Here is a 22,905-nt window from a genome sequence, read left to right on the forward strand (position 1 = left end):
ATCCCACAGAAAAACAAAAAAACGGTCACAGAGGTAATTGATTAGTGACCGATCTTGGTGTGTTCCTTGTACTGTTTGCAGGCTCCGCTGAAACGTGGCGGCCCGCAATTGGTTTCTTTTTCAATTTTTTTTTAAATCAGCAAAAAAAAAAATTTAAAATTAAGAAACCCAAAAGGTGTTCCACGGATAATGATGGCCTAATGATGTACGGAATTACTATATGTATTGTTTCCACGCTGTTGCCACCGTCTGGTTTTAGTGCATCACTTCTTCGGCGCGGTGTAAATAAATTAGGACCGACGCTAGATTTTGTAGTACAGTTATGATCAAACTGACTACTACTTACGTATTGTGGTAGAAATAATAATTTTTAATTTATAATCATTATTAAGATAGTCCAATAAACTGATCAGTATGCTTTAAGAAAATAATCATAATTGGACTTCTGATACAAAGTATCTTTACAACCATTTGATGTCCCCGACTCTTTACCATTTGATGTTTTTGTCCATTGGTTTTCTTAATTGAACCACTTCCATTTTCTTTTCTCTTTTTTCTTTATATCCTTGAACTATCACTTGACCATATAAATTTCGGACTCGTACGAGTATCCTCATATATTGTGCTTGGCCTCCTTGTTTGACATGTCCAAGTAACGTAGGCCGTATACATTAATCATATTGTACATTTCTAACTGAATAATTTTACTTTTTCTAAAAATGACCTTTTGAAATTTTGTTTGATACATAATCTTTGGAATATTCATATGGTTTATTCCCTTGTTTATTATTACTGAAAAGTTAAGAGTCTCTAATATGTCGAAATATATTTCAGTTCCTATTTAAATCCAGGGGTTTGATGTTTAAATCTGCATTTGTAATCATTATTTTTGCCGTAAGCAATTTTAATTAGATTTTACCATTTTGTCAACAACTTATTATACCACATTAACTTATTTTCTAGAAAATATTTACATTCTTAGAAAAAAAACTCAAGTAACCGAAGATCGGGGAAGCAATGCATTAACATGGGAATATGTGTATTTTTTATGTTTAATTCATAGTAAATCCCGTTATTCATCAAATTTGCATGCATGCGAAACTAAGCATAATTCGCGGCTACACATGACATTGATGACGAGCTTTCCCAATTATAAAAACCGCACCGACGACCTCAACAAAGTAAAAACAATTAAAACAAAAATGGCGTTTGCTTCAAAGATCATCACATGCCTCCTCATCCTTACGATCTACATTGCAGCTCCAACAGAGTCACACATAACGTGTGGGACAGTGACAAGCACAATGACACAGTGCATCAGCTACTTGACCAACGGTGGTCCATTGCCGTCAAGCTGCTGTGTGGCAGTCAAATCATTGAACCAAATGGCTCAGACCACACCAGATCGCCGACAAGTATGTGAGTGCCTTAAATCAGCCGGTAAGGAAATTAAAGGCCTCAATATCGACCTTGTGGCCGCACTCCCTACCACTTGTGGTGTTTCACTTTCATACCCCATTGGTTTCAACACCAATTGTGACAGGTAGTTGTCCATATATAACTTTGTTTTTGGTTTTATATTAGATCTTTTTGCTTTTTTTTTCTAGATTATAGAAATAACTTTCACAGCTTTTTCCACAGAAAATATCTTGAAAGCTAGTTCTCGATCTACTCGACTCCAAAATATATAAAAGAAAATGGATTTAGACTAAACTACCAGATAAACACATAGTTCACTATAGTCGATAGTATATTGTTGTATGTTTTTTACCAGTGACATGATACATTTTTGTTTGGTTTTTGGAATGTTACAGTATATCGATTGCCGTGTGAAGGAGACTAGAGATGTACGAACGAATAATCAAAGTTGGCCCGACTTTAACCTAAACAATACTTCTGCTATTTTCTATTTTATGACTTGAGTTTCTTATTATGTGATCCATTTCATATGGTAATAAGTAATAACGATAAAGGAGCTGTCTCTCCTTTTCGACGCTTTGATGTATGTACACGTAACATACCATCAGGAATAACACTTTGTCTTTCTCTTACATGTAATATATATGATCACGAGGTTGCATGAAAAAATGAGCTTTTACTAAACCGCATATATATAAAGTTATAGCATCCATTAAAAGGATTGGCATATAAACATGTTTTGCAAGTTCAATCCAAAGGATATCATTTTAGTCTTCTAAGAATGTAAATTTCATTACTATTGTATTGTATGTTTGATACAAGAGAACCTGAATCCAAAGGATATCAGACAAAGATATCAGACCACCGGATCTACATGTACGTCAAATATTTGTTGTGAGTGTACGTTGTTTGGATTTTTTATTTATTTATATATATATATATAGAGTTATTCTTGGGTTCACCCCCTATGATGAACCTTTAGGTTCACCAACAAATAGAAAATTGTCATTTTAAATCTAGTATCTTTTAATTAAGGAAACCAAATAACTTGGCAAATTATATTATCTTTTCAAAATAAAATTTAAAAATAAATAAAAATAATATATAAAAAATGAATTAAAAAAAAATAATGTTGTCAACAAAACGCTAAACCCTAAACTCTAATACTAAACCCTAAACTCAAATCCTAAACCCTAAATCCTTGGGTAAACCCTAAATCCTTGGGTAAACCCTTAAACCCTTGGAAAAATACTAAACATGTTGTCAACAAAACACTAAACCCTAAACTCTAATCCTAAACCCTAAACCTTTGGTAAAACCTTAAACCCTTGGGTAAACCCTAAACCCTTAGGTAAACCCTAAACCTTTGGAAAAACACTAAACATTTGGATAAATTCTAAATTATAAATCTTAAACACTAAACTCTAAATCTTAAAAATAAATATATTTTTTTAAATAATCTTTTTTAGAACTATTGTTATTTTTATTTATTTAATTTTTTATTTTTTTATTTTAAAGACATAATCACTACAAGAAAACTGCTTGATACCGATGGACAAATCCGTCATAATCTCGTCGGGAAAGTAGCATACCGATGGAATACCGACGAAATATGTCCGTCGGTATCATCTCGTCGGTATACTGATATTCGTCGGCAATTCGTCGGCAAAATACCGACGAACACATATCGTCGGTAAATACCGACGAACATATTCCGTCGGTTTTTTCTAAAATTTCCGACGAAACACATCCGTCGGTATTTATAGAGAATACCGACGAAGATAATTCGTCGGAATTTTCTGAAAAAACCGACGGATATGTTTCGTCGGAAATTTTCTAAAATTTCCGACGGAATATGTTCGTCGGTATTTATAGAGAATACCGACGAAGAGAATTCGTCGGAATTTTCTGAAAAAACCGACGGATATGTGTCGTCGGAATTTTTAGAAAAAAACCGACGGAACATATTCGTCGGAAATATGTAGAAATTCCGACGGAAAACTTCATCCGTCGGTTTTCCTTTTTTAATTAAAAAAAAACAATTTTTATAATTCTTTATTTAATTTCAGGAAAAAATTGATAATTTAGAATTTAAAAACATTATAGATATATAAATTCAACATTATTATACATTAAAGTTATGAAAAGTAATAAAAAGTTTTTGAAAATTAAAAAAACAACTAAAAGTCTTCACCGAATCGGCTCCTAAACTTCTGCAACAAGGTCTGGGTGAGAACATTGTTTTGCTCCATAGTCGTTCGGTTTTGCTGCAGCTCAACCCGGATTTCAGCATTGTCATTCTTGAGGAACTCAATCTCCGTATCTTTGGTCTTAATCTGCTCCATAAGCTCATGAACCAGTGGATAGTGAGCTGAAGAAGAAGAAGAAGCCCCTCCGGTCGAACGAGCCAATCCAACATAACGGCCCTTTTTCCTTGGAACAGCCTGAATGAGAAATAACAAATACATATCACACACATACTCACGCACACACACATATCACACATACATAGCAAAAAGAAATTAGAATGTACCTCGAGAACAAGGTTGTTGAGTTGCTCTACGGTTAAGGAGTTGGAAGATGCAGAATCGCCTTCTTCACACATAGAAGCTTGAGTCGCGAGGAGATCCTCTTTTCGATTTTCCACGACCTGGATTACGTCCTGAATAAGTCCATCCTGAATCACGCCAGTCTTCTTGTTGGTATAGGCATTCTTCATCAGGGTAAAATCATCTACGGGAACTCCACCGTTTTCCTTCATCTAAAAACAATATATTTAGTATCACATATTTAAAAATGAATAAGAAAATCAGATTAGAAACTTACTAGCTGAAGTGCTCGGGTCTGTAAACTTGTTGCCCCTAAGTTGTGGACAAACATCCCTTTCCCGCCACGGCTGCTACACCGATTTTGCGAGTTGATTGTCGACAAAGACTTTGTCTCATCTTTCGTCCAATGACCACACAAATCCCGCCAAACGTCTGGGTTGATGTGCTTCGGGACCTCACCAACATCGAATTTTTGCTTCCACTCATTGATCCGCTTGGTGTAGTGCGAAGCTGCTTTGCGGCGGAAAACAATTTTCACTTGTTCGGTAATCCCTGATTCCCAAGTGAACTCTTGCTGCAAAATAAATATAAATTTTTTTTTAGAAAGTTACAATTGGTGGAAAAAAATTTATAATATTAAAAATTGAGAACATATACCGCAAATTGCCGAAACCAAAGTTCTTGATCTTCTGCAGGCATGTCATAGAAAGTTGGATAACCACGCTTTAGCATCGTGTACTCCATCCTAAGAAGGCTGTTGGTGATACCATTGCCAGACAAATCAAACCTACGAAATAAAACCAAACACAATTAAATGTAAAAGATGAATATAAAATGAAAGAACCTTTTAAAACAAATACTTACCAAGTGGTGTTTGGGACAATAAGATAATTTGGATCAAGGCGCTGAAGCGATTCTCGGCCAGGTTGCCTAACTAACTCCGCAACAGTCATCGTAGTAGGCAATCCTCCTCCTCTTGAACTTTGAGAAGGGCCGGAAGCTACAGAAGGGGGGGTGCGGGCTGCTGGAGGGGTGGGGGCTGCTGGAGGAGTGGTAGCTGCAACTGGGCTACTAGCGGGTGACGTACTCTGAGTGACTGAAGAAGTACCCCGGCGAAAACGACGTCTAACTATAAGAGGAGGTGGTTCATCCCTACGAAAAAAAAACATTAGTAAGCTTTTTTATTATTTAGAAACGTATTATAATTGTGTTTTAAAAAAAAAAAAACGTTTTATTATAAACGTAGTAAGCTTTTTTATTATTTAAAAACATTAGTAAGCTTTTTTTATTATTTAGAAACGTATTATAATTGTGTTTCAAAAAAAAAGAAACTTTTTATAATTAAATTTTTTTTATAATAATTAAAAAGTGTTTTTAAATTAATTTAACGAAATTATATAATGAAAAAAATATAAAAATATGAAACGTTTTATAATTAAAAACGATTTTTATATAATTAAAAAAAAAATTTTTAAAAACTTTATTCAAATTAAAGAAATCCAAAATCTATAACTCCAATCACACAAATCGTAAATAAAAACTTCAATCCCGGCCCTAAACTAACTTCCAAATCCCTAATCAATCTCAAAATCACATAAACCCTAAAACTAACATTGTAACCATTGAAATCCCATGAGAAAGATAAAAGAATTGAAAATCTTACATGACTGGGTGAAAGAGGAGGTCGAATTTGGGGGATTACGTCGGAAATCGCGAGGGAGGAGGAGGGAATCGCCGGAAATCGCGAGGGAGGAGGAGGGGCTGGGCGGAGAGAGAGAGAAAACGGGGAAGAAATGAGGAAAAAGAAGAGATTTTCTCTTATGTATTCATTTAATGAACCGACGGATAACCGACGGGTTTTTTCCGTCGGTATTTTATCTACCCGTCGGAAATCCGTCGGTTTTTTAATATTGGCGGTTTACCAAAATTTTGCGCGGTACAGCTTGACCCGTGTAATTTTTTAAATATCGACGACCTTATCCGTCTGTTCTTCGTCGGTATAGTTAATTCCGTCGGTAATTTGTCGGAATATTCCGACGAGATACCGACGGATTAAGTTTTAGAGTTTACACAGGGTGTCGAAATTATTTATATTTGTTATAAAACTTTCTAAAACCAATATATTATGTTATATAATCATAAAACATTCTAAAAAAATGTTCTAGATTTGTTTGAGTGCTACAACTTCTGAGAACTGGCACAAGCCAACTTAAAAGTGTATGATGTTGTTCGAACGGTTTTGATTCATTTATTATATATGGTTTTGATTGAATGATTATATATATATGTCATGTTCAAAGTTTTAAAACTGTGAGAATACAATGGGTAGATTTGTTGTCTGATGTTATATATGATATTTAATACAAGTGCAAAAAAAATCATATTTGTAAAATACCGAAACTCTCTAAGTTGATAATGTCCGTCGGTATTCTGTCGGTATATACCGACGCATTTCCGACGAACCCCTAGGATTTGAGGGGTTCGTCGGAAATGCGTCGGTAAATACCGACGGAATACCGACGAACCCCTAGAATTTGAGGGGTTCATCGGTATTCCGTCGGTATTTACCGATGCATTTCCGACGAAACCCTCAAATTCTAGGGTTTCGTCGGAAATGCGTCGGTAAATTCCGACGGAAAACCGACGGACATTATCAATTTAGAAGTATACAACGTTTAAAAGTATATCAACAAATCTAATTTATTTTTTGTAATTTAAAAGTATACAACGTTTCAAACCCATAATTTGTTTTTAGAAGAAATCTACAATGTTTAAAAGTAATTTGCATATACATTCATAAAAGAGTATCTACTCTCCATCTGAGGAATTATCTGATGATGAACATGATGAATCTGAATTGTCTTCGTCAAACTCTCCAATCTCGCCGTCCTCTTCGGTTAATTGTTGTTGTAGTGGATCAAATACTCCTTGTACTCGGCTTCTGGGATTTATTGACATGACAACGATCCAAGGATCGTTCCTTTGCCTAATCCGCGGATAACGAATATAGCAAACCTGAAAAATTATAAATTATATAAGTCGAAGTAATTATATATGATTACTTCCGATGGAAAATATATTTCAACATACATACCTGGTCAGCTTGTGAAGCAAGAATGAATGGATCGTAAAAATCCAGTCGTCGTCGCGAATGTACAGATGTAACACCGAATGCGTCAGTGCTTACTCCGCGACCAACAACGTTGTCGTACCACTCACAGTTGAAGACAATACATCTCATGCCAATCATTCCCGGGTACTGAATTTCCAAAATCTCGCGTACGTTACCGTAGTAGACATCGTCTCCGGATGACGAAGAAACCCCACAATCAATTGTTCTCCTTACAGTATTTTCCTTAAGAACTCTGAATGCATATCCTCGTGTGCAATATCTCGGATATGACTTTGCAACAAACTTTGGACCACAAACTATCTCACGTAACCAATCTTTAGGTGGGTGCCCAATAGCTAAACAATGGCTTACCTATAAAAACAAAAAAAAATGTTTTCGTTCATTAAAAGATAATAAGTAAAACGGTTAGTTACCACTAATTACTGATTAGACACTTACATAATCAGAAAGCCATGTTGCAAAGTTGTTTTGCTTGAGTTGTTCGAGTTGTTCTTCTGTCGCATCCGGGTACTTTAAGCGCATCTCTGCCAAGTAAATACTGTAAAAAACACAAAAATGTTAGATATGTTTCAAAAATATTGCAAATAATTCATATTTTTAAATCTATGTACCTCTCATATTCAAGAATGTCTTCGCAGTTTGTAAGCAAATATGTGTGCAAATGAGCATGCTCAGCTACGGTAAGTATCCGGTCCGTTGACTTTCCACTATGTCGTCCAATTTGTGTAAACATGTTTGGCACATAAACATAATAAGTTGCCCTTTCACCTCTATCATCATGCCGTGCAGGTCTTCGACTTTTTGTTCGAACTTCTGATGGAAAGTAGTATTCAGCAAAGTTTGAGGTTTCCTCATTGATGCACTGAGCCACTATTGATCCCTCCACCTTGCTTAAATTCTTGACCTTCTTCTTCAGATGAAACATAAACCGTTCGTACAAATACATCCACCTGTACTGCACGGGACCACCGAGTGCCGCTTCTCTCGCAAGATGAATAGCAAGATGCTCCATAACATCAAAAAATGATGGAGGAAATATCTTCTCGAGGTTGCATAGGATCACCGGTATTTTAACTTCCAAATTGCGGATACCATCTGATGTGAGTGATCTCGAGCATAAATCACGGAAGAAAGCACTTATCCCTACATACACGAAGAAAACAAATTCCATAAGCATATATATATATAAGCATTAAAAAATAATATGACAATTAATTTAACTATGTTAAATTTTAAAGTACCTGCGATTGCTTCGTGGACATTTCGTGGCAATAGTGCGGAAAACGCAAAAGGAAGGAGGCGCTGCATCATTACATGACAATCATGGCTCTTCAAGCCAGTAAACTTCCCTTCACTTTTGTCAACACAATTACGCAAACTTGATGCATAACCGTCTGGAAATTTAACACTGTGTGTTATCCAATCAAAAAACTCTTCTTTTGCAGTTGCATCCAGTCGATATATGGGAATAGGACCTTTACCGTGCTCATCAACATGAAGTTCGGGACGAGCACAAATATCAACCAAATCCAGTCTTGACTTCAAGTTATCCTTCGTCTTGCCTTGGACATCAAGGATGGTGTTCATCAAATTGTCGAAAAAGTTCTTCTCAATATGCATGACATCTAAACAGTGCCGCAACAAATGAGTCTCCCAATAGGGCAAATCCCAGAAGATACTCTTCTTATGCCAATTATGATTTTCCCCTACACCATAAATCGGTTCATGTCCGTTTCCACCCACGTCTGCCGTTCTATCTGCACCAAAATCTCTTAATTGTTCCTTCAACTTTTTGCCACTTACTTCTTCAGGTGGACTGTCAAACACCCTCTTGTTCTTTGTAAACAATGTCTTACTCTTACGATATGGATGATCGTGTGGTAGAAATCTCCTGTGACAGTCAAACCAACACGATTTCCGACCATTTTTTAGTTGGAAAGCATCTGTGTTGTCTTGGCAATAAGGACATGATAGCCTCCCATGCGTGGTCCATCCAGATAACATACCATATGCTGGAAAATCACTTATTGTCCACATAAGTACTGCTCGCATCTGAAAATTCTCTTTCCGCGAAACATCGTATGTATGAACACCGTGCTCCCATAATAATTGCAGCTCATATATCAATGGCTGAAGAAACACATCCAGTGATCTCTTAGGATGATCTGGCCCGGGAACGAGAATTGAGAGGAACAAAAACTCCCGTCGCATACACAAATGTGGTGGTAAGTTGTAAGGTGTCAAGATTACCGGCCACAATGAATATTGTCTTCCATGCTTTCCAAATGGACTGAAACCATCTGTGCATAATGCAAGATACACATTTCTTACCTCAGATGCAAATTCTGGATATGTTGATTGAAAATGCTTCCACGCCTCTGCATCGGAAGGATGTGTTATCTCACCATTTGTTAAGTGCTCAGCATGCCATCTCATTGGTTCTGCTGTTCGTTCAGACTGATATAACCTCTTTAATCTTTCAGTCAACGGCAAATACCACATTCGTTTGTATGGCACCGGAACTCTTCCAGTCGTATCCTGATAACGAGGTTTCCGACAGAATTTACATCTCTCCCTGTTCTCATCTGCTCTCCAGTAAATCATGCAGTTATCGATGCATACATCTATCACCTGATATGGTAAGCCAAGACCAGCGACCAATTTTTGTACCTCATAATATGAGCCAGGTGCAAGATTATCTTCAGGAAGAACATCTTTAACAAAATCTGCAATCGCATCCACACATTCTTCAGCCAAATTATAGTCAGTCTTTAGCGCCATCAATCGACTTGCGGATGATAAAGGTGAATGCCCATCTTTACATCCTTGATACAATGGCTGCTTAGCTGCATCTAACATTTCAAAAAATCTTCTGGCTTCTAGATTGGGTTGTTCTCGTTCGCCTTCCTCTTCACATGGGAAATTTTCTACATTGGGTTGTTCTTGTCTATCTCCTTCCTCTTCACCCGACGGTAAATTTTCTCCATATGCATCATATACCATCTGAACAGTCCCTATCCCAAAATCTACATCCGTGGTAGGTTCATCTAACCTATCGGCAGTTTGAGGTTCGCTACTACTACCATACTCAAATCTTTCTCCATGAAGATACCAAATCTTATAACCACGTGTAAATCCTTTCAAATATAAATGACTCCATACTTCCATTTTTTTGACACGGATATTATTCTTACAAGTAGAACATGGACATAATAAATACTTACTTGTTCTTGCTTCCGGTTGACTTTGAACCACCCCCATGAATTCTTGAATACCACGTGCGTATTCCTCCGTAAGTAAATTTGTATTTGGATCCATATGAGGTTGATCTAACCAAGAACGGAAATTATAAGGAGTACCCATAATTTATATTGTTTTGTTGTGATTTCAATGAATGAAGGAGAGGTCGTATTTATAATGAATTGGAAATCTTTCCGACGGAAAATATTCGTCGGTATTCCGTCGGGAATCATAACGGCTAAATTAACGTCCTAAACCCGTCGGCGTTCCGTCGGTAATTTAAACGGATACTAACGGCTACATAATCCGTCGGTATTTCGTCGGGAAGTGCAACGGCTGCAAATTCGTCGGTTTTCAGTCGGGAAGTATAACGGCTGTTCAATCCGTCGGTATTCCGTCGGAAAAACCGACGGAATTATGACCGAATTCTTTCATGGTCGGTATGCCGTCGGTATTTCGTCGGTATGTGTCAATTTTTTGCAACGGTCATATATTTGTCAGTTTTTTGTCGGTTTTCTGTCGGGATCGTATGACGAAATACCGACGAATGTATTCTGTCAGGATTTTCCGACGCAGTTCCGACGAATTTACCGAAATATATTTCCGACAAGTTTTCGTCGGAATTCCGTTGGAAAATCCTGACAGATTTTTTTCGGTCGGTTTTTCCGTCAGTATTGTCCGTGTTTTCTTGTAGTGAATATAATTTGGCAAGTTATTTTGTTTCCTTAATTAAAAGATACTAGATCTATATATATGAAATCAAACACGCGGAGGTAGAAAGTTGGATGTTCCTAAAATAGAAGCATCAACCATACAAGGTCTAGTGGTAGACTAATTTGGGTTGTTTAGCAACCCAAATTTGAAAGCATTCCACTATACGTTATCATGTAGCCACGTAGATATGAACCTATTGCTTATGGTTTATTAGAATTCTCAGAGATAAAGTTCTGTACGTACTTCCATTAAAAATTAGTATAAGCTTTTCCATAAGTTCGAAATACCTCAGATTAATAATAATAAAAAAAGCATCCATTGACACATGCAGTGAGAAGAAAATTGTACGTACTTCCACATATTAGGGTTTGAACTCGTGTTACTTATGCCGCTTTAGTTTTATTCGCTTTATTTTAAATACATACTTAATTAGAAATAAAATCACTTTTCTTAGACATTAGTATATGACTGTTTTATATGGTTGGATAAATGGTACCACCGCGGTTTTCACCTCAACGATCAAAAGGCATAATAATTTGTGTTTCAACTAAAATTTTTATTCCTCAGAAAATGTTTAATTTGGTTTGAAAATGCTCCTAAATACATCAGAAAAGATTTGTCACTAGCATTGTGGAAAAATAAACTCCAAAAGCCAAAAAAATTATCCGAAACTAGAAGGGTAGACCCCATAACGATTTTACGGTAGTAACTAATATCTAATACATTAACTTTTATAATTTATATGTTTAGTCGCAGATGAAAATGATGAATTCCTTGTTACATATACTTAGGGATGTCAATTGGACTATCCATGTCCAAATGGACAATTAATTTATTGGACATTATTTGTTAAAACCCAAATTGCACTAAGTCCAAATTATACTAAACCCATTTTAGATAATTTCAAATGGGTGGTCTGCGGGACCCAGTTAAAAAACCAATGTTAACCTACAAAAATTCATATTTAGCACGATTTCATTATGTTTTGTAGAATCGAAAAACGTACATTAGGTTCATACATAATCTCAAAGCATACATTAAATTCATACATAAACATTAGGTTCATACATAATTTCAAAGCATAGATTAAATTCATACGTAATCTCCAAGCATACTTATCTTCTTTAGTCATTCCTCATTTTCTTTATCTTCTCCTATCAAACAGAAACAAGAAACTGATGTTCCAAAGTTGCAAGTTAACAGAAAGCATATCAATACTTCAGACTGTAAATTACGTAGCAAAAGAATGAGACCAGAAGCCATTCCCATAGACAGAGACCGATTCTTTATTATAACCAGATTCATAAGAATGTAATGCTTTGTGAATTCAGAGGCTCAAGCCCACAATTCATGCAATTGTCGAAAGAAAGTAGAGAATAAACCAATTACATATTCATGCCTTTTCATATATATCATGTCAAAAGCGAGCACAGTCAAAGAAAATTCATTTCACATTTTGCTTATTCCAATATGTTCATAAATCCCAATAAAGAAACCACTTTTTAAGCATGAACATATGAAATACTAGCAACACCATGCCATCCGTTTCAATCACATAAAGCTTATGTGACTACATCAGTTCAAAGTGATTCAAAATAGGCTACATAAACACTTAACAGAACACAACAATACTAAACAGAAACCCAAGCAGAACTTCAAAGTGATTCAAATCACAGATAATAGAGCACAAAACACGGAATTAAGTTCAAAGTGATTGTTGGCAAGCTGAAATTATTATGGTTTGGGGAATCCCATAACAATTCATCGTTTAAAGGAGATACGTAAGGTGAATGCTCCTGATATTATCTTCTTGTCAGAGACCAAAAACCCCGATGAAGTAGTATTGAAATAACTGGAAGGCATCATGGAGGAAAAGTACTGCATTGTCTATCCACACAGCCCAGGAAGAGGAGGCCTTCTCCTAACCTGGAAAAAAGACGTCGAGATTACCATCCGCTCAACCTCCCATAATTTCATTGACACTACAGTGACGAGCAAAGGAATCACTTTCCACTCTACATTCGTGTCTGGAGAACCTGACCACTCCAAAAGACTTGCGGTTTGGAACACCCTAGCAGATCTACATCCTAACGCAAATGAAGCATGGTTCCTAACGGGAGATTTCAACGAGATTGTGAAAGTGGAGGACCAGAAAGATCAGAAGGGTCTTTCTGTGCGTTTAGATCTTTTCTCTCACAACTAGATCTGTTCGACATAAAGCACTCCGGAAACTACTTACCTTGGAGGGGAAAAAGGGGGACTCACGTAGTTCAATGCAGACTGGACAGATCTATGTGTAACAGCGACTGGGCTGAACTTTTCCCTTTTTGCAGAAGCCAGTATCTCAACTTCGAAGGCTCAGACCATTTTAGATATGACAGGAGACTCAGAGATAACACTGAAGTTCAAGCAATTATAAAAGAGGTTTGGGAAGCGTTCACTCATCTTTGTGTTGAAGCTCGCCTCAACCTTTGTAGGAGAGCTATCTGCAAATGGAGTAAAGAATATCAGATAAATAGTAGAAAAGCTATTGAAAATCTTCGGGAAGAGTTTGAGGAGGCAATGGTTAACCCAATTTCAGATGATTCCCATCTCCATGATATCAATGCGAAACTTCTAAAGGCTTACAAGGCTGAAGAGGAATATTGGCGGTAGCGGAGTCGACAAGTGTGGCTCACCCTTGGAGATTCTAATACTGGCTATTTCCACGCAATCTCTAAAGGAAGGAAAGCAAAAAACCGTCTTTCGGTTATAGAGAATGATGAAGGGGAACCAAAGTTTGAAGAGGACCAGATAGCGGAATTATCTGTAAGTATTATGAGCAGAAAATCCAAGGATGGATAGTTCCCTAATCTCCAGTGTACTCGAGCCTCAAATCTCACCAAAGTGCAATGAAGCCTTGATAAAGGATCCAACACCGTTGGAAATCAAAGAGGCTCTCTTCGAGATTCACCCTGACAAGGCTCCTGGCCCTACTGGCTTTTCAGCCAGTTTCTTCCAATCCCATTGGGATGTGATTGGTCCCTCAGTAGTTCTCGAAATTCAGAGTTTCTTCACATCAGGTGTCTTGCCTCCTACAATGAATCGCACTCATATTAGACTCATACCAAAGACCTCAGATGCAAAGAAGGTAGCGGATTAGCGTCCAATTGCGCTGTGCAATTTCTTCTATAAGATCATCTGTAAGCTTCTCTCTCTGCAAATGAAGACAATGTTGGACTCAATCATTTCTAAAAACCAATCGGCCTTCATCCCTGGGAGAGCAATACCCGACAATGTGTTAATCACACATGAAATGCTCCATTATCTCAAAACATCTCAGGCTCAGATAAATTGTGCTATGGCGGTAAAAATGGACATGTCTAAGGCATATGATAGAGTCGAGTGGGAGTTTGTTTCAAAGGTTCTACAAAGGCTAGGTTTACATGACAAATGGATTAATCTGATTATGCAATGCATCCAATCAGTCTCCTATTCCTTTCTAATCAACGATAAAGTCTACGAGTTAGTGAAACCTTACCGAGGGATAAGACAAGGAGATCCCCTCTCTCCTTATATCTTCATATTATGTGGAGAGGTCCTCTCTGGTCTCTGCAGGAAGGCGGGAAGAGAAGGCTCTTTAAAGGGCATCAGAGTTGCAAGGGGAAGTCCTCGTATCAATCACCTGCTCTTCGCAGATGATACAATGATGATCTGCCACTCTACCCCTAAAAACTGCCACGTACTATCAAAGCTCCTGCTGGATTATGAAGCTTTGTCAGGTCAGAAAGTTAACACCGCTAAATCAGCTATCACTTTCTCTAGTAAGACGCCACAAGAAGTAAAGAAAGCAACAAAACAGATCCTAGGGATCACAAAAGAGGGAGGTGTGGGAAAATATCTAGGGTTGCCAGAACATTTTGGAAAAAAGAAGAGAGACTTATTTACCTCAATTGTTGACAGAATAAGACAGTGTACAGAGAACTGGTCTAAACGCTTCCTCTCCAAAGCAGGGAAGCTGACAATGATGTTGTTTGTTCTTACAGCTATTCCCTGTTAACTTGAAGAGAAGAAGTGGAAAAACAAAGGTGATGAGTTGAGTTGGTGCTTGTGCAAAGATAGGGCAAGTCCTTCAGGGATTGTCTACTAAGGCTTCAGGAGGGTCTGAGGGTGTCCAGAAGTGATCTGATGGTTGTGCAAAGATAGGGCCAAGTCAGGAGAGGCTTAGGAGTATCTTTGGGAGCAGGTGGTCGAGTGTGCAAACTTAGGGCAAGGCCGTACGGATTTGGTACAGACGTGTACGGACCGTACGGATCCGTACGGACCTGTCCCGACCCAAAAGTTCATAACTCGACCATTTCAGAAGTTATGAAGTTGGTGCAAAAATAGGGCGTAGGTCAGCTCTTAAGAGAAGAAGACAAAACAAGCTCTTAAGAGAAGAAGACAAAACAAGCTCTTAAGAGAAGAAGAGAAAGAAGATAAGGTGCTGTGATATGATTGGAGAGTTTGGTCATGGGACAGGCTGGCTTGGACTGTAAAAGCAAGGGAAGCCACGACCATGAACCTAGACTGATCTGTGGACAAATTAGGAGGAGCCTAAGGAGAGCCAATCACAGCACAGCCCTGGTTTGAATTAAAGAGAGGCGCCAGCTGCTTCAGCCAATCAGATTCAGAATAACAAGATCAACTCATCCTCACTATCCATTCCTCTTCAGTTATTTCTATCCATTAGATATAGGTTTATGAGTTTGCAAAGTGTAAAGGCATATATAAGCCTATCATTGTCGATTTGTAACTCTTAAGAGAGTTAGGGGGATTTTCCCTTCTCCTTCATAATAGAAAAGTGTTCTTGGATCAGAATCCCTTATTCTCTCCCTTTCTTAGTCTCTAATCTTCTAATCTCTCAAAGTCTTTTGTTTCTGATCTGAGTAAACACTTAATCACTCATAAACACTTCCACTAATCTATCTCTCTCTAAATCACCTAAATCAAACTCTCTCTCTGCCCTATTGGGTTTCACACAAACACACAGCCGGAGATCTCTGAAAATCTCATATGGTATCAGAGCCAGGTTCATCTGAATCTGGTTCTTAGCTTCCGCAAAAGCTCACAAGCTCCTCTCATGTCGTTTTGAAACCAAGAAGAAGCTTAGATGATCCAGCCGGCTGTTCAACATCTCAAGTGGAAGATGGGTTCATCCCTGGTGTCCAGAAGCTGTATGTGGTCGTTTCTCACCCTCTCATGACGCCCATGGAGAAAGAAGACTCTTGGAAACAAGGCAAGAAGTGGTCTGATCAACCAAGCTTCAAAAGCTTTATCCAAGCTGTTTCTTATTCACTGTCCAAGAAGAAAGGTGATAGCTTTCATCTGGTACTGGTGTGGCGAGTTTAACATGAAGAAAGGTGGGGTCTTTGACATGGAGAGTTCAAGAGAAAGGTCCATGGGAGAAGGAGAAGTTGGGGTCGACACCAACAGCTCACTGTCTTGCCATGTTCTATGGAGTTTCAAGGAACTAACACTAGTTCCTTGGCTGTAAGAAACCTCTTTCTCTTGTTTAAAGCTTGTGTATGTGAACTAAATGATGTATTAAACAGGTTGTGATGTTGTGATGTGATTGAAAACCTGAGGATGTGTTTAAAGATTGCTAGATATGAAATGTTTAGAATCTGTCCCAGGATGCTTAAAAAGAGTTGGTTGGTGACTGAGAATTGTTGCTTGAATCTGGTTCATAATGAATGTCTGTTAGGGAGTTAGTAGTATTGTCTAAACCTGATTGCTTTCATGAATTGAAACCGAGCTTAAAGTGGAGTGTAGAGTGTTGTTGCTGCCTTAGGTTGATGCACTTTGATTCAAGTCTAAGATGCAGTTAAGGCAGAAGTTAAAAATGCCTAAGTAGCTTGTATAAATCTGGAAAAGAAAGTGCTTGTGCTTAGAGAGTTTGCTTGCAAAGATTAGAACTTGAAAGTGTCTTGTATAATCTGTTGCAATGCTTGTGATATTGGTGATCAACCTTGATGATGTGTCAAGGATTGATACCAATACCTTTGTGTCTTATCTATGCTGGAGTTTGAGTGATGTTTCAGGTTCACAAGAAGTGTTCTTTGCTCACCATCCATCCAAGTAGAAGAGGAAGACTTTGCCCATTGTTGAAGCAATGGAGAATGGCTTGTGTGTATGGCCGGTTGAGAAGCGCAGCTAGTGATAGTGATGCGCTCCTGGTTCATGGAGACACACAAGGAAAGGTCATCACCTAAGTCTTGAGGAGACCGGTGACCTGAAGGCATTGGAGCTGAAGGAAATGGGAGATCGGTTGACTTAAGCGCAGCTGTAGGAAGTGATGCGCTCCCGGTTTGGAGTCTCATTGAGGCTCACTTCAAGCTTGAACCTAGACTCAGTCAAGCTTGAGGTGGGGATTCAAGTGAGCTACCAGAAGATCCTCGAAGCTCAGTGACCTGTTTCCTCCTTACCATTGCAAGCATCCGTAGAAGGAGCCAACCCGGGTTTAGGCAGTGGCGTGTCTACTCAAGAGATTGTTCAGAGCAGTCTTGGCTGTGTATGAAGAAGGTTACTCTATCAATGCGGCCTCTAGTGTGAGGTGGTTGAAGAGGGAACTGAGGTATCTACCAGCAGTCCATCAATGGTGGCGAATTATGAAGAGAGGTTGCAATGGTTTGTTCAGTCTAGATCATGAAGCCTTCTTGCTGTCCAAGCTTGATCCTTGAAAGAGGTCTCAAGCTTGTGGGGGAGTGTTGAAGTGGCTTCAGTGATCAGATAGAGTTTCAGCAGTGAGGGATTCAAGTGGCTAGTGAAGAGCAGCCACTCCTCACCATTTAAACAAGGGAGTAAACCTGATCTTATACTTTACATACTTTCATGATAGGTTTATCTCTTGAGGACTGATACACTTGTGGAATGATGTATCAGGTACTTGTATCTATCAAGGAAGATCTGGTGTGTCCAAACACTTCAACCTAACAAGAAGTTAGGTGAAAGGGGGAGAGACCAAGATCTGTCTGAAGAAGAGTACAAGAAGTGTTGATGATGAGCAAGAAGAGTGGGTTCTATCTTGCATCACATGAGGGCCATGATCCAGAGTCTTTGTGTCCCTTACATTGTTGGTAAGGCACAAAGACTCACTGGCCAATCCCTAGGCCTTGGAGACTTTACTCTTTTTCCCTCATCAAGGTTTTGTCCCAAAGGGTTTTCCTTGGTGAGGTTTTTAATGAGGAAGTTCTTCAAGGTTCCAAGCTTGACTTAGGATCAACTAAAGTCAAGCTTGAGGGGGAGTGTTAACTTGAAGAGAAGAAGTGGAGAAACAAAGGTGATGAGTTGAGTTGGTGCTTGTGCAAAGATAGGGCAAGTCCTTCAGGGATTGTCTACTAAGGCTTCAGGAGGGTCTGAGGGTGTCCAGAAGTGATCTGATGGTTGTGCAAAGATAGGGCCAAGTCAGGAGAGGCTTAGGAGTATCTTTGGGAGCAGGTGGTCGAGTGTGCAAACTTAGGGCACTACACCAATAAGATAACTAGAAGTCTATTACCATCTGATCTATCCGTTGGAAAGGATAAGGGAAGAGCCTTGGACAGGCTGGCATAGCTGGAAAAGGGCTCTTCCCTTATCCTTTCCAACGGATAGATCAGATGGTAATAGACTTGAGTAACTCCTTCTTCCTAACCGTGTTACTCGGGTAAGTTCATGGTCGATGTTTGGCCGATCCTCTCATGTACGGATGGTACGGCCGTACGGCCTGTACGGCCTAGGTAGAGCCAAACACTCCCATTCATTCCTAAGCTTCCTCCCCTTCAGTTATCTCAACCCATCATCTCTTCTCTTCTTATTCCTCATCTCATCTCAACACTCCCCCTCAAGCTTAGCTTTGTGAAAGCTTAAGCTTGGACAGCCATGAGATCTTCCTCATTAAAAACCTCACCAAGGAAAACCCATTGGGACAAAACCTTGATGAGGGAAAAAGAGTAAAGACCTCATGACTAAGGGGATCAGCTGCTTCTCTTCCCAAGATCAATGAGGCCCAATCTAATATGAATGGACTCCATTGTCTTTGGTCTTTCAGCCTTGGTGAATACATCAGCCAACTGATCTTCACTCCTAGTATAACATGGCAAAATGACTCCTAGGACAATCATCTGCCTCACCTTGTGGCAATAAACCTCAATGTGCTTTGTCCTCTCATGGAACACCGAGTTGGAGGCTATGTGAATGGCGGCTTGGTTGTCACAATGCATTGTCATTGGAGTGGCTTGTTCTATCTCCAAATGCTTCAAGATGCCCTTGATCCAAACTAGCTCGTTTGTAAGCTTCAGCATAGCTCTATACTCAGCTTCTGCACTTGAGCATGACACCACCTTCTGTTTCTTACTCTTCCAAGTCACCAAGTTGCCTCCAATGAAAGTGCAATAGCCGGTTGTTGATCTCCTGTCGGCTCTATCACCTGCCCAATCTGCATCACAATAGCCCACTACTTCTGTGCTTCCATTGCACCCCATCCATACTCCTTGATCCGGTGAGCCATTCAGATACATTAGCAGCCTCTCCACCATACGCCAATGATGTTCCTTGGGAAGCTGCATGTGTTGACTCACCTGATTCATAGCAAAGCATATATCAGGTCTTGTGATGGTAAGATAAATCAATTTGCCAACAAGTTTTCTATAGAGTTTAGGATCATGAAATGGCTTGCTGTCTTCAATCTCCCCCTCTCTTGGTACTTTGTAGCCATCCTCCATTGGCATCCTTGCTGTCTTGCCTCCATAAGCACCTGCACCTTTCAAAAGATCAAGTGTATACTTCCTTTGGGACATGAACAAACCTTCCTTGGATCTACAAATCTCAATTCCAAGAAAGTATTTCATTTCTCCCAAGTCTTTTATTTCAAACATAGACTTTAGAAACTCCTTGGTTGCTTTGATACCTTCCTTATCACTCCCTGTGATAATGATATCATCCACATACACAAGGAGAGCAACCATACCTGAGGGAGTAGTGAGGGTAAAGAGAGTATGGTCCAATTCTGACTTCTTAAAACCTCGGCCGTTCAGAGTTGTGCTCAACTTGTTGTACCAAGCTCTTGGTGATTGCTTCAACCCATAGATAGCCTTCTTCAGCCTCAGTACATTCCCTCTTTTCACTAAATGTTCAAGACCAGGTGGAGGATACATGTAGACTTCATCCTCAAGTTCTCCTTGTAAGAATGCATTTTTCACATCCATTTGCCACAATCCCCATCCAAGGTTAACTGCCAAGCTTAGTACAATTCTAATGGTATGTAACTTGGCTACTGGTGCAAATGTCTCAATGTAATCCTCTCCATATGTTTGAGTGAACCCTCTTGCTACTAATCTAGTCTTCTTCCTCTCAATCTGCCCATCAGCCTTGTACTTGATTGTGAAGATCCATCTACTAGATACTGCCTTCTTCCCTTTTGGTAGTTCACTCTCATACCATGTATCATTCTTGATCATAGCTCCTGCCTCAGCTCCTACTGATTCCTTCCATTCCTTATCCTCCATTGCCTCTTCATAGCTTCTTGGAATGTGATTCTCATCTAAGTTTACCATGAATGCACAATGTGCTTCTGGATATTTAGCAAAAGAACACACGGCCTGAGTAAGATGCTTCACAGCTTGGGCATTGTAGTACACTCTTGTGTTTACCCAACTGGAAGGATCCTTTCTCAGCCTTGTACTTCTTCTCAACACTGGCCCTTCTTGTGTCGGTAACTCCATGTCTTGTACATCTTCTTGTGTACTAGTTTCAGATGTTTCTTCTCTTGGCTGACTTGCTTCAGCTCCTTCATCCCTTAGCTGACTTGATTCAGCTCCTTCTCGTTGATCATTTGACTCCACAGCTTGATCATGAGAACCAGAACTCTCTTCATGACTTTGAGTTTGAGTTTCTGTTCCATTCCCCCCCCTCATGTTCAAGATTGGACGTCTGATGATTCGGTATTGGTGTAGTGCCTCTTACTTCTTGCTGTTCTTGATCCATATTGATTCCAAGTCCTTCTAGTATTATCCTCAAGGTTGCAGCTCTATCTGAAGTGAGATCTTTCAAATCTTCTTGAATCTGCTCCTCATAATATCCTTTTTCTTCCAAAAACTTCACTTCTCTAGATACTAACACTCTCCTTGTGTTAGGATCATAGCACTTGTATCCTTTCTGACTTGATGAGTATCCAACAAACATTGCCTTGGAGCTCCTAGCTTCAAGCTTGTTTCTTAATTCTCCCGGTACCATCACAAAACACAAACACCCAAAGATCTTCATATGTTCCAATGAGGGCTTGTATCGGTTCAATACCTCAAATGGTGATAACCCTTGCAGAATCAGAGTTGGTGTTCTGTTGATGAGATAATAAGCTGTAGTGACCGCATCACTCCAGAACTTCTTGGGTACATTGGTTTGAAACATCATGGACCTGGCCACTTCCATCAGATGCCTATTCTTTCTCTCAGCCACACCATTCTGTTGTGGAGTATAGGGACAGCTTGTCTGATGTAGGATTCCATGCTGAGATAGATGGAGCTTGAATGCTTGTCCCGTGTACTCTCCTCCATTATCTGACCTGAAAATCTTTATCTTGGCATTATAATGGTTAGTCACATATGATTGAAAGTTCTTAAATGCATCAAGTACCCTATCTTTGGTTGGAATTAAAGTTAACCAGGTGTATTTGGATTTTTCATCAATGAAAGTTACATAATACTTTTGATTGTCTCTAGATAAGCAAGGAGCAGTCCAAACATCAGAATGAATCAAATCAAAACACTTCTCATAAACCATAGTAGATTTAGTAAAGACAGTCTTACAATGCTTGCCTAAAATACAAGCTTCACAATCATTATTCTCAAAGGAAACACCTGGCAACATCAGTTTTAAAGCCTTATTATGAGGGTGTCCTAATCTAGCATGCCACAATGCATTTTTACTTAAACTAGAACCAGAAACAGAAGTAAACGAGCAGCTATAACTAGAAACAGGAGCAAGATCTTCAAGTAAATACAATTCTCCTTTAGTCACTCCCTTTCCAATCATCTTGCTGCTTTTAATATCCTGAAACTTCACATCATTAGGACTGAATATGACATTGCATTGCAAATCAGTAGCACATTTCTTAACAGATAACATGTTTGAAGTAAATTCAGGCATATAAAAGGCTTTAGTTTCCTTATCAAACAGTTTAAGACTTCCTATTCCTCTAATAGGTATCTTATCTCCATTAGCTATCATCACATTTCCATTCATTGGTACAATGTTTTTAATCAAACTAGTGTCACTTATCATATGATGAGATGCACCAGAATCAACTACTAAAGGCTTAATGGTATGTGAACTAGCAATATGAGCAAGGATACTAGATGGTTTGAATGCATGATCATTCCTAGCAAAACTATCCGTTCTAGATTGGTTTATTATCTCTATCACACTTTCATGCATCCTATCAATTCTAGTTGGATTCTCATCATTCCCTATAGCCCTAGCACCAAAGGAATACCCAAAAATGTTACCATGCTCCTTGAAGAGCTTAATGAGAGCATCCAGGTCGGATTTCCTTAGATACTCTTGATCATAGTTCCCACGGTTGCTTGGGGCTCCAGTGTAGGCTACAAGAGACCTTCCATCACCTGCTTCACGCCCATCTATCTCCTTCCCTTTGCAAGTACCTGCTCCACTTGCGCTTGCTCCATCTGAGACATTAGCCCTTGTCTCTCTGTCCTTCATAAACTTTGCCGGCTTGAGATGGGGATGGAGTATCCAGCATTGGCTCTTCTTGTGGCCATGCTTCTTGCAGTGATCACAGTTCCCATTGAACCTCCTCTCATCATACTTCCCATGCGCAGCCTTGTGTGCTTGTGG

The 22,905-nt window shown here is 39.0% G+C and overlaps 3 protein-coding genes across 3 annotated transcripts; 1 reads left to right on the top strand and 2 right to left on the bottom strand.

Moving 5' to 3' along the window:
* Positions 1-1,173: 1,173 nt before the first annotated feature.
* On the top strand, positions 1,174-2,073 carry LOC106352300 (non-specific lipid-transfer protein 12). Its single transcript, XM_013791958.3, has 2 exons — positions 1,174-1,543; positions 1,815-2,073. Exons 1-2 carry the CDS (start codon positions 1,203-1,205, stop codon positions 1,831-1,833), a joined length of 360 nt encoding a protein of 119 aa, XP_013647412.1. The 5' UTR covers positions 1,174-1,202; the 3' UTR covers positions 1,834-2,073.
* Positions 2,074-2,949: 876 nt separating this feature from the next.
* LOC111207230 lies at positions 2,950-5,212 on the bottom strand. The gene is made up of 5 exons (XM_022705069.2): positions 4,833-5,212; positions 4,626-4,755; positions 4,246-4,542; positions 3,953-4,180; positions 2,950-3,863 (listed from the first exon to the last, which is right to left on the bottom strand). Exons 1-5 carry the CDS (start codon positions 5,135-5,137, stop codon positions 3,600-3,602), a joined length of 1,224 nt encoding a protein of 407 aa, XP_022560790.2. The 5' UTR covers positions 5,138-5,212; the 3' UTR covers positions 2,950-3,599.
* Positions 5,213-6,468: 1,256 nt separating this feature from the next.
* Positions 6,469-11,042, bottom strand: LOC106432249. The gene is made up of 5 exons (XM_048745926.1): positions 8,343-11,042; positions 7,713-8,244; positions 7,540-7,639; positions 7,063-7,452; positions 6,469-6,983 (listed from the first exon to the last, which is right to left on the bottom strand). The coding sequence occupies exons 1-5, from the start codon at positions 10,462-10,464 to the stop codon at positions 6,777-6,779; spliced, it is 3,351 nt and encodes a 1,116-aa protein (XP_048601883.1). The 5' UTR covers positions 10,465-11,042; the 3' UTR covers positions 6,469-6,776.
* Positions 11,043-22,905: the final 11,863 nt, after the last annotated feature.

The sequence above is a fragment of the Brassica napus genome, chromosome C1 (assembly GCF_020379485.1).
Source record: "Brassica napus cultivar Da-Ae chromosome C1, Da-Ae, whole genome shotgun sequence".
NCBI classification, from domain to species: Eukaryota; Viridiplantae; Streptophyta; class Magnoliopsida; order Brassicales; family Brassicaceae; genus Brassica; species Brassica napus.